The 12,441-nt window shown below is 42.3% G+C and overlaps 1 protein-coding gene across 3 annotated transcripts in view; it reads left to right on the top strand.

Annotated features, from left to right (window-relative positions):
* The window catches only part of LOC115365766 (tight junction protein ZO-2-like), a 117,793-nt gene that overhangs the window by 38,542 nt on the left and 66,810 nt on the right, over positions 1–12,441 (top strand). For 2 of the 3 annotated variants that reach the window (XM_030060919.1, XM_030060917.1), the window contains exon 1: positions 4,590–5,017. The exons of the other annotated variant lie outside the window; for it this stretch is intronic. In XM_030060919.1, the coding sequence (XP_029916779.1) occupies positions 4,799–5,017 (219 nt within the window). In that variant the 5' untranslated portion in view covers positions 4,590–4,798. Of the gene's footprint in view, positions 1–4,589; positions 5,018–12,441 lie in introns of those variants that run through there. 3 annotated transcript variants of the gene reach the window in all.

Here is a 12,441-nt window from a genome sequence, read left to right as displayed (position 1 = left end):
AATAAAAGAAAAAAAAGATCACCTACATTTTGAGAACAATTAACTTTAAAGAGTGAATCAACGCCAGCAGCACTGCCCTCTAGGGGTTGAAATTTTCAGGCATGTTGCAACCACTAGAGGCCAGTACAGCAGTAGTTTTCTAATGTGATTTAGTTACTCATGTTTGTTTCAGGGTGTGTTTTTGTCTGCAGCTAACTAGCCAAAAGTTAATGCTCTGATTTCAGCCTTGCTACAATGGCATTTAATGTGAAAAAACAAACAACCAAAAAAAAAAAAAACAAAAACAAACAAAAAAAACCCAATTGCAAACAAAGGTTAGTTGTCAGGTTTCAGTGTCAATCCCTCAAAAGATGAGTCAGGGTTTCCTTGTAGACTGAGCCATTTGCAGCAATGCAAACTCAGCATAGAAGAGGGAGAGCTCACTTCTTCCATTAAGCATTTTAGTTACATCTGCTCTGTATGTGCATCGTGTGGTGATGTTACCACAGGAAAAACAAAATTACACCTGATTAAAACAGCATCAGCTTCCATCCCCTGTTTTTAAAGTGTTAACCCTTTGAAACTGGAAACCTGAATTCACCTGATGTCTTTCAAGCTCTTTGTTTGAATTTAAATCGCAAGAAAATTATCATGACATCGTCACAAAATTAGCAAAATGTTAAAAGAGAAGAAAAAAAACATAAAAATAGTAATATCTATCAATAGATAGGTAGATTGATTGATTATTGGCACCCTCAACTTAATATTTGGTTGCACATCCTTTGGAAAAAATAACTGAAACCAATCGCTTCCTATAACCATCAACAAGCTTCTTCCACCTTTCAAGTGGAATTCTGGACCGTTCTTCTTTTGCAAACTGCTCCAGGGGCCTCATGTATAAAGCGTGCGTACGCACAAAAACGTGGCGTACGCCCTTTTCCACGGCAAGGTTCAGATGTATAAAGAGTGAAATGAGCGTGGAAATGTGCGGTGCCTCACGCCAACTTCATAGCTGGCGTACGCTCGTTTCTACAGCTATTGTTCCTTTGGCGACACTTAAAGTGATGAAAATACCGGTGCCGTGGCCTGGTTCAACGCACAATTCATACATTCTGAGGGAGCAGACTACAAACTGGCACTGTGCGCAATAGGTGGCTTCTTGGTGAGTAAATAATTTATTCGTTTAATTGTCCTAATATTAAGCCCCCTCATGTGCATTGAGCATGTGCGCCCCCAAATATGATCGTGTCTTCACAGCATGATACCAGTCTGTGGTTCAAGTTAGTGACTTGCTGTTTTTTGCTTCAGAGCTTTCTGATTGTCTCTGTGTGTAAAGTCCTCATGTCAATAGACCCGTGCGTCGGGCGCCCCGGTGGCTCACCGGCCAAGAGCACGTACTATGCACCAAGGCTCAGTCCCGATCGCAGCGACCGGGGTTCGAATCCGGCCTCAGCTCCTTTGCTGCATGTCGTCCCCTGTTTATCTCTATTGTGACTATCAAATAAAGCAGAACTGCTAAAAAATAATATTAATAAACCCGTGCGTAAAGTGTGAAATGTCTTAATCATCCTCACCTTTTCCCTGGAGCACTTCTGCATTCACTTACAACTAGATCCTGTATAAAATTAACAAGCAATTAATGAATTCACATCTTACCCGGCAACATTTGATTTCAACCATTTAAAAGAGGCAAGGACACAGAATTCACGTATTCACCAATGCATTTAATTCAGCGTGTGTGCGCCTTTCCGACCCCACAGCACCGACAGCCCCACACACACTCCTCACTCCTCTTGTGTTTCGTGTTGGACAGCGTGCCAAACACGACATCTTTGTGCGCCTACACTTCAGAGAGGAACGTCTCTAATTCACATTCCGTGAAATTTCTCTTTTTTCGGTCTTATTCATGTCAAGGGTTGTAGTTTTCTGATCATGCAGAGAGGGCAATCTCAGGTGCCGGGCTCATTTAAATATGATTTGCATATTTAAATGGGGGCGTGGAAAGGGAGGGGTCAGGTACGCCAACATGTGCGCTCAATTCCACGTTGATCGGGATGTTCAAAGGAAATGTGCTTGGATTCATGTGTACGCACAGATTTATACATCTGGATTTTTTTGAGCGTACGCCGTTTTCTGGATTTGAGCGTACGCCATTTTCTAGTAGGAAATCCACGCAAGTCTTTATACATGAGGCCCCAGGTCTCTCAGATCTGAAGGGTGCCTTCTTGCAACAGTAGTTTTGAGATCTCTCCATTGGTGTTCAATGGGATTTAGATCCAGACTCACTGCTGGCCACTTCAGAACTCTCCAGCACTTTGTCTCCAACCATTTCTTGGTGTTTTTTGAGGGATGTTTCGGGTGATTGTCCTGCTGGAACAGCCAGCATAGGCCCTACACTGTGGCCCAAAATCTTTTGATAGTCTCCAGATTTCATGATTCCTTGCACACAGTCAAGGCATCCAGTGCCAGAGGCAGCAAAACAACCCCAAAACATCTTTGAACCTCCACCATGTTTGACCGTAGGTACTGTCTTCTTTTCTTTGTAGGCCCCATTCCGTTTTCTGTAAACAGTGGAATGATGTGCTTTGCCAAAAAACTCTACCTTAGTCTCATCTGTCCACAAAACCTTCTCCCAGAAAGATTGAGGCTTACTCGAGTACATTTTTGCAAACTCCAGTCTGGCTTTTTGATGTCTCTGTGTCAGCAGTGGGGTTCTCCTCGGTCTCCCGCCATAGCGCTTCATCTCATTCAGATGACGACGTCTGGTCCGAGCTGACACTTTTGCACCCTGAATGTGTGGAAGTTGACTGAGGATGTTTATCCACCATTCAAACTATCCTGCGTTGCATTCTTTTGTCAATTTTTCTCTTCCATCCACGTCCAGGGAGATTAGCCACAGGTCCATGGGTTATAAACTTCTTGATTATATTGCACGCAGTGGATAAAGGAACTTCAAGATCTCTGGAGACGGTTTTGTAACCTTGAGATTGTTCATATTTTTCCACAATTTTGCTTCTTAAGTCCTCAGACAGTTCTGGGCTCTTCTTTCTCTTCTCCATGCTTGGTGTGACACACACAGGCACACAACACAAAGGTTCAGCCAACTTTTATACTATTATTATTCTAACTGGCTTCAGGTGAGATTTCCATATTGCCAGCACCTGTTACCTGCCACAGGTGAGTTTAAACAAGCATCACATGCTTAAAAAAAAATGATTTACCCACAGTTTTTAAAGGGTGCCAATAATTTTGTCCAGTCCATTTTTGGAGTTTTGTGTAAAATGATATCAAATTTGACTTTTTTTTTTTTTTTTTTTTTTTTTTTTTTACAGTTTTTACTGTTTTTTTCTCCTTTTTTCTGCTTTTTTGTGTTGTTCCAATGCACATAAAAGAAATAAACATGTGTATACCAAAAACATTTGTAATTGCAACAATTTCTATATTGTTATGTGGTAAATCTATATATCTATATGTCTGTGTGTGTGTGTGTGTGTGTGTGTGTGTGTGTTACAAATTTAATTACAAGTAAAATGAACATGAAATTACCAAGAAATTACCACACACACACACACACACGCGCGCGCACACACACACAATAAAAAAAATCACTGCAGTAGCTTTAATCGGGGTTACAGGGTGGCATTATTTGCAATTAATATATTCAGTAGTACCCAAATTGTCCAGCTGCTACTGTTGGTTTGTAATTGACTCCAGCAGTGATGAGACCATCCAGGCAGAGTGGCTCAGGAACACAGGGGGACTGAAACAGCGACTAGGGCTCACTGTTCCTCCTGAACGCTGATGTCAAAGAGAATAACTTCAGCAGCACAGGAGTGACAGTGTGCATGTGTTTGATATTGACATTTGTCTGTTGGTGCAATTGCTGGTATTGTGTGTGTGTGTGTGTGTGTGTGTGTGTGAATGTAGGGCACCGTTGTATGAGAGTTGCATAAGAGTAGAGCCAAGTGGAAAACTGGAGGGAATGGATGCAGCCTTGAGTGTGATCTCATACATGTCTCCTTGTGAGCATCACTTTGAGTTTTACACTCCCGAGTGAGGAGACAGGCTTAAGAACAGGATTCATGTAAGTGTCCATGTTAGTTTAGGCTGAGGACGGGTTAAGATTAGGCATGTGAGGGATTGAATATAATCAATCGAAGGACCTTACAAGTATAGAAGAGCGTACGCATGTGTGTGTGTGTTAGAGAGCCAGAGAGAGAGAGAGAGAGAGAAAGAGAGCGCGAGCGAGGAAGAAAGAGGAAAAAGCAGCGGGAGATAGTGTGTGTGTGTGCACGGCGACAGACAGCGTGAGGAGGGGAGGAGGGGAGGGGGTGGTCTGTCGGGCAGCTCTTCACCTCTCTCTCCCTCCGAACCTGTGGATCCCGTTCGTACCTGGCCATGTCATCTGGCTTGCGCAGGAGGTGGAGGAGCGCGGTGCGAGCGCTCAGGACTCTCCGCGGGACGGGCGCAGCGGCAGCAGCAGCGGGAGGAGGTGGTGGTGGAGGAGGAGGAGGAGGCACTGTGAGTTCGCTGTTATTTTTAGTCTCTCCTCCCTCCCCGGGCTAGGCTAATCCGCCGCTGCACAGGCTTATCCAGATTGGAGGTAGGAGTCCAAGGCTGGAAGGTTAAGCGCTCACTCTCATGGAAAGTCGACTCGATTCTGTCGCCGTCCTCCGCTGTGCCGTGCCCGAAGCGAAGCATGCCGGGCTGAAGCGGGTTGGGGGGGGGTCTGCTAGCCGGGGGCTGTGGGTTTGACAGGGCACGATGAAGCCATGGCCACTCCGCTTAGACGCGCGCTGACAAACGGCCTCTGCCCGCCATGAGTCTGGAGTGGCTGCCGACCAGTTGCTGCACGGGCTACCCCAGATGGCACCGGTGCAGGCAGGCTGAGGTGGCCATGGTGGGGGGCTCAGACGGCTGCAGGGAAGGCGACTGTCGGGGGGCCAGGATCCAGCTGAGGGGGCTGGACACTGAACATCTGAAAGGCAGCCTGGTGGTCCTCTACGCACCTGCCGGGAACTCCTGTCTCCTCAGATTGGTGGGACATGCAAGGATGGATGGATGTGTGGATGGATGGGTAGATAGAGAGTGAGGTGGAGTGGGCTGCCTGCTCCTTAGATTTCATGGGTTTGGAACTGAATTGTTGAAGTTCAAGGCCTTAAAGGGTCTATAATGTAATCCCATGTTGTGTTTGAGTTTTTAATATTCTGTCAGAGTTTGTAAAAGTGCTCTTTTGTAGTGAGACATCTGCCTCATTGTGCCGTCAGTCTATTGCAGCTTATTTTAGTGGCTCTGAAAATGTTAAGCAAATTAGCATTACAAATGTCAATCTCACGCTCTAAACATTTACAGTTTGGGGGTAAATTTCTGGCTGTTTTCTTGTAGTTTATTACAGTGATACTGGTCATTTTCTTGGAATTTGTTACTATTTTTTTTCTAAATTTCCTGATCTTTTTTTGGGAGGTGGAGGGGACGGGTGTAATTTTAAAAAGAAATCTTAAATTTTGTGGTGTTGATTGTATTTTTTTTCTCTTCTTTTTACATTTTTTGCGGTCATTTTGTGCTTATGCTCGTGTCATGTGTTGACAGAAATCTAGTGAATTTGCTCGGGTTTCAGCTTGAATTTGCATTTGCTGAAGTCTGTATTCACCCCGTGCAGGGATGACCATGTACATGTGATTCTTGGAGGAGACACTTTTTTTTTTTTTTTTTTTTAAAACTCTCTCCAGTTCAGGGTTGAATTGGCACAGTATTTTTCAGTCATGTCAAAGATGAGGTTATGTTGGTTTCCTGTTTTACAACTACAAATTTGCATTCCTGTTTTTCTCACCCCACTTCCTTGACAAAATGCCATAACAACGAGAAAATTCACTTCAATTCAAGTCAGTTCAGCTCTAAAAATAATCACTGCCCCACACAATATATTCTTGTTGATAAAAGCAGCAAACTGCTTTTGGATCCAGCAGAGAGTTGCTTGAGTCGAGCTCACTCTTTTCCCGGGCTGGGGAAGCGTCTGTTGTATTTTGGTGAGCAAACAAGCTGAACTATTAATGAATGGTGTTGAGTCAGTGGGCTTGCCGCGGGCTGCCGATGCTACGTCTGCTCGCCACTGGTGAGTTCTATGTCTGTGTCTGATTTAAAAGGTCTTTAGCTTTTCTCATGAGGAGAGAGGCACTGAACCACACAGGACACTGACAGGCAGTGATGTTCAACGCTTCTACATCAGTTGGTGGCATTTAACTGTGAGGGGAAGACAGCAGTCAACACAGAGGGAACTGTGTGTGTGTGTGTGTGTGTCTGTGTGTGTTCATGTCTGAGAGAGTGTGGGGAGTAAGTTAATACCAAAGGCATAGGCTACATGAATGGTAGACGGCAGTTGCTCAGAGAGGTAATGACTTAAAGAGACAGTTTGCCTGTTTTGAAAAAAATATAATATTATTTCACTTCCTCCAGTTGTTGTGTAGGACAGTAGTGGTGCTCTCTTCCTCTCATTGTTACTGAGTGCTGGATACTGGCTGGATGCTCTACATGCTAACTGTTAGCCTCCTGCCATTGAGGTGGACTTCCCCCCAGCTAACAGTCTTATAAATACCTGCCTTAATTCACTCACATTGTTGAATAAACAAAGTCCGGGTGTGATGATTGTGTACAAGAATTTTTAGTTCAAAATTGCACAAAAAATTATCCATTTAAAAAAAAAAAAAAAAAGAGAGAGAGAGAGATTTTCTTGTGTGGTCCAAGCTGTCTGTGCTGGTCCTCGGTTACTACGGTGGCTGGCAGGAGCCTGAAAGCTTCATGAAACGTACCTGCTACCTGTTACCTGCTGTCTTTTAGTGCTCTCGAGAAAGTTGTTATTTTTGACCTCCAACATGTGAACATGTGTTCTATAAAGAAAACAAACCCCATGTATGTCTCGGTGGTGGTTACCAGACGTTTCTGAATGTTGACAGTGGTACAGTGGTGCAGTGCTGGCTGCATGCTTTGTCACTGTATCGTTCCTGTTCGGTACAGTACTGCTGTCTCACATAACAGCAAGGAGAAGGTGAAATAATATCAATTTTTTTCTAAATATGTGAATTGTCCCTGTAAAGATTGGACTCTTTTTTTCCCTTTATTTTGAAAGTGGTCTTAAATTGAATTCTATGCGGCACTAAAAAGAACATGCTACATTTGGCTTTGTGGAGCTTGTTAAATATTTCATTGATGTGTTCAGTCAATACCGTCCATCTGTATTGGAGCGTTGCTGCTCATGGAGCCTTTCTTTTGACTCACTGACTACATTAGTTTGTGAATTAACAATATGGCAGGCTGCATCTGCTCAGCTGGAAGAGAATGGAGTGGAAATGTAGCGTAACTGGCAGGAGCATCACAGTGACGAGCAGACATCGTGCACTGAGAGCCTGACTAATGCTCTCTGTGTGCATAGGTGTGCTAAGAGTTTGTGTGTTTAGATGCATTTTTCAGCTCCACTGGTTGAACAAAAAAAGCTAATTGACCAAAGTAAACTGATTTTCAGTAAACCTTGATTTTACTGAGAAGATGGTGTCTGGCAGTGTCTGTTTGGTGTGAAGGAGTAATGTAATCACTTGAATGCAGTAATAACCACATAGGTGCATTTCCTGAGGAACATGCAGGTGATTGCTATCCCAAAAACACTGGTCATGTGATGTTGCCTGTTCATTGCAAGTTGATAATTACGCCTTAATATGAGGTTGCTAGGGATTTTCTAGGTGGTTGCCAGGATTTTGCGAGGTGGTTGCTATGGTGTTGCTTGGTGGTTGTTATGATGTTTTGGATGCCTGCTAGTGTGTGTGTTATGGTGTTCTGCACGATTGTGATAGTACAGTTGTCCCTCGCTATAACACGGTTCACCTTCACGGCCTCGCAGTTTCGCAGATTTTTTTTAGTGCAATTTTGCATGCTTTTTTAAAATTTTTTATTACAGCGCATTGTGTTCTGCGTCCTGATTGGCTAAGGGACTGTAGACCATTGTCAATCAATCTCCTCCGTGCCGTGTCTCCTGTACAGTACAGAATGCGTTCATTCTATAATACTGGACTTATTTTTCTACGAAGGTTTGAACTTTGAGAGTTTAAACAAGAGAGGAAAGTGAGAAAATGTTAATGCCTGTCTGAGAAAAGTGTATAAAGTGTGTAGTGAGGGGTTTTACAGCCTGAAAACATCTAGAATAATTGTAAAAAATAAAGCTGACTACTTCGCGGATTTCGCCTATCGCGGGTTATTTTTAGAACGTAACTCCCGCTATAAACGAGGGAACACTGTATTGCTAGGTAGTTGCCATGGTATTCTGGATGGTTTCAAGGGTGTTCCTAGGTGGTTGCATAGTATTGTGGGTGGTTTCTAGTGTATTGATAGGTGGTTGCTATGGTATTGCAAGAGTGGTTTGCTGATGCAGAAATTCGAGTGGAGTAATTATAAGAAGAACAATATAATGGATAACAGGAAGTTAATTGCTGTATAACAACCACGTGAATAACTTTATTCTGAGATGAACTGACTTTCACAAATTCAAAAATCAGCATTACCAACAAGAAATCCTCCTGTCCTTCATCTTTGCTGTGTGCTGTGTGCAAGTTCGACCTTGTCTTGCAAGTTACTGATTTCTGCTCGTAGCAGTTTGCAGCATCCTTCTTACTCTGGCATTTGAATGTTTGCTTCAGGAAGGTTTCTTACATTCATGGATCCAAATTCATCTGTGCCCGCATGCAGAGATTTGTCATAGTAGAAAGTTTGAAGTGGCAATCAGTAGATATTGTCTCCTCGTCTTCATGTAATAGTTTGAGTTTTTGGGATATTGTCCAGTAACTCAACTTGGCTGTCAGCCCTCCTCAGCTAAATCATATGTTTCTGGCAGATCCTTGGCTCTGGTGCTGCATGCTAACACTAAAGCACACATTATAGGGGAGAGTGGGGTAAATAGTGCCAATTTTTACTTAAAGTGCCTTTAAAGCGAGGGGATTACAGTAATGCCTCCAACTAAAATATGCACATATAGTTTAGGATGTAGTGCATCCCTGGGAACAATCACTTTGGATCTTATATAAACTGTTTGAGAAATATAGCTTTCGAAAAAAAAGTGGTTTTGTGGCACAACTTGCCCCCAGTGCGGGGTAAATTGTGCCATTAGAGAGAATACACTGGGGTAAATTGTGCCATTGATAATTGAAGTAAAACAGATCATTTTAATCTCACAAATGATAATGCTATATAAAAGCAAAACAAATACACAAAAACAAAACAAAAAAAAATTAACATTTATTTATTATTTTAACAAGATCACAGGCCACTTTTCTATAACAAGGCCTAGCGCCACATGAACACATACCCAGAACAAAATAAAAATTCCAAAATGAGCACCTGCAAATCATCTTCATCTGAATCTGAATAGTTTTAGTGATCAAAGGTAAGAAGACAATGTACAATAACAATAAAATACAATAAAGTAATATATAGTATATAACCACATGTTGTGCCACTGGCACAACTTACCCCAGGCCCTTTGGCACAAATTACCCCAAGCCCACCATTTTGAAAAAAATGCATCCCCCAGCTGTTTTGAGCTAACATCATGCTAACTGTATAGAGTCATGGTGTGGTCACATGACCAACTTCTATGGTTTTCTAGATAACAGGGGTGGCACTACTTGCACAAATTACCCCACTCTCCCCTACTAGTATTGTTGAAAAAGTGAAAAGTCATTGTATTGTTTTGAATTAGTAGGGACTGTTGGAATGTGACTTGTCTCCATAGCATAATGACATTTTATTTTTTAAAACCAATGCACAAGCTTTATAATAATTATAACAAGAGGACATATAGATGGTTTTGGTGTTTGTGTTGTAAGTTGACCATGGGGACAATCTGACAAATACTAGAATGTTGGGTTGTATAGTCACCTGGGTGTTCACATGGTGGGGAAATCTCCTCGTTAGTTGCTTTGTGCTCCTCTGGTCTGCTAATCAGCACTAGATTTGTGTCCCTCTATTCAACAAGTCTCTGTACACATTTTTGTGCAATTACAGCTATTGGTGACAGTACCACCAGGTTGTTTCTTCCTGGCGCAAGGTTACTGTGCAGAAATTTCCTGCAGACAGTACCTGCCAGATCTACGTCCCAATTCAAACAGAAAAATAACAAGAAAAGAGACCTTTAATTTCCTCAAAAATCAGTACGGGGACTTGTTGTTTTTTATATTGCCATAATCCACTTTGTTCACAACTGTTTATGTGCAAAAAGGGTTATTTTGGGAGCTGTCTCTCCATTCATGGAAGTGAATGGAGAGACAGACAATCTGTATTGTGGATTAGCAGCCCAGGGCAGCACAGAGCAGCTAATGAGGAGATTTCACCACCATGAACACCCAGGGAACCACACCACCCAACAGTGTAAGGTCAATTTTGCTGTAAACAACCAAAAGCACTGATTTGCACCGATAGAATCCATATTTTTCCTGAGAGATTAAAACAAATTTAATTGAACTTAATTTTAGCTGAAAAGCAGTTATAATGGTGTGATGTGTGATGGTGTGCACATTATTAAACTAACAGAATTTTCATTTTATAATAGAGAATTAAGTGAATACAGTGCCTCTGCTGGGAAGTACACTGATGGATTCAGTCGTTAAGAGCACTTTATAGACCTAAGATGCTTAAATAATAAATACTTTATGTCCCATGACCTCCAGCCGTGTGTGTGTGTGTGTGTGTGTGGGTGTGTGTGTGTGATTACCGCTTTAGACTACATCCCAGTGGTCTTTGTGATGTGGTCTAAAGTGGCTGACACTGTCACACATGTAAGCCTGCCAAACTGCTTTGGCTTGTGTGTGTGTGTGTGTGTGTGTGTGTGTGTGTGTGTGTGTGCCTTGCTGCCTGCCTGTCTATCCTTAAATTATAGCAGCATGGCGTTCCTCAGAAGGGTAAAGGGTTTTTAGGTCAGTCCTTGTGGGACAGTCAGTTCCTCTAACTGAAATGCTTCAAGTATAGCATGAGGCACACACACTGACACACTCACACCCACAGCATTATTGCAGTCCAGTTGTGGCCTTTTATTTGGACCCTGTCCAGCTCTACTTACCACTCAACAGTATTGAAGGATAATATCAGTGAATATATATTTCATGTCATTTATGCCAAGGATCAGTTGTGGCTACTGGCTTTTGCACCTGCTTTGCTGTGTGCTCCATTCCTGACTCTAATGTAAACATGGCCTCCCTGTGCATAAGGTGAATGGTTTCATAAGCGAAACATGGGCAAAGGTTCTTTAGAACACAGTCCATTAACCAAAGAACAAAAATATCCAGCCATTAGCTGCACTTAAGGCCAGTGTACATCAGACATGGGACGGATCCGGCACGCAAGGCGTGTGTGTCGGAGCAGACACGCAGACATGTGAATGAGCGCTGCTGGTGTGCCCAGCCGTGTCACCAGAGACACAAACAGTTTCTGCTATCCCATGCTTTTTTTCCAGTGTATTTTTACCAGAGCTGCTTGTTCCTGCCAAGCGTGGAAATGCTTTTGACCTGTGCATGTATACAAATTATGGATAAAGACGTCAGAGAAGTTAAATATAAACAAATTGAATTCTCCTCTATAGTGCATGGGTATTGGTAAAATTCCAAGGTCAGTTTTAATATTTTATCCCAGTCGATCCTTGATAGCACCATTTTTTTTATTTATCTGAACCCAAGGATTGAATATGAATTAGTAGCCAGTTTGTTTGTTTGGCACTGTGCATATTAAAACAAATCTAATTACCTCAAATGTCCTACGGTAAATAAAAAGAACAGTGAAAGAAATGGAATCCTACCTTGACAGATGATCCCGTCCTGGGCAGTGCAGCTGGAATCCTGGAAGGCCACTCTGCTAGATTCTAGGATGTGCAGACTGACTGCTTCAGTGCCCTGCCTGCTAGAAAGCAATACATGCTTGAAGCTGGCTTGGGGTCAGCTACAGAACACAACTGCTGCGAGGTAAACTGGCTATGTAGTTGCAGCAGAGCCACAGGCTGTTCATCATGCTTCCATGGCGTGGCCTTGATGCTGCCTCTGCATGCTCATATAAACTTTGCAGTGGATATTTGGCTTTATTCTTGTTCTTAGATGGACAGCATTTGGAAAGCACATGAGAAAGTGATGTCTGATTGCAGAGCAAGTGTTTATACACTGCAAAAACGCAAAATCTTACCAAGATTATTTGTCTTATTTCAAGTCAAAAATGCCTTATTTCTAGTCAAAATATCTCATTACACTTAAAATAAGACATGATCACCTCAGAAGTAAATTGTTTTTAGACAATTTTCACTTGTTTCAAGTGAAAATTTGCTTGTTTCATTGGCAAAATTTGCCAGTGGAAAAAGTGAAAATTCACTTGAAATAAGTGAAAATTAGCTAGAAACAAGAAACAAATTTTGCCAATGAAACAAGCAAATTTTCACTTGTTTCA

Source organism: Myripristis murdjan, chromosome 9 (assembly GCF_902150065.1).
Source record: "Myripristis murdjan chromosome 9, fMyrMur1.1, whole genome shotgun sequence".
Lineage (NCBI taxonomy): Eukaryota > Metazoa > Chordata > Actinopteri > Holocentriformes > Holocentridae > Myripristis > Myripristis murdjan.
Note: the sequence above shows the minus strand (reverse complement) of the source record. Positions and strands in the feature narration are given on the sequence as shown.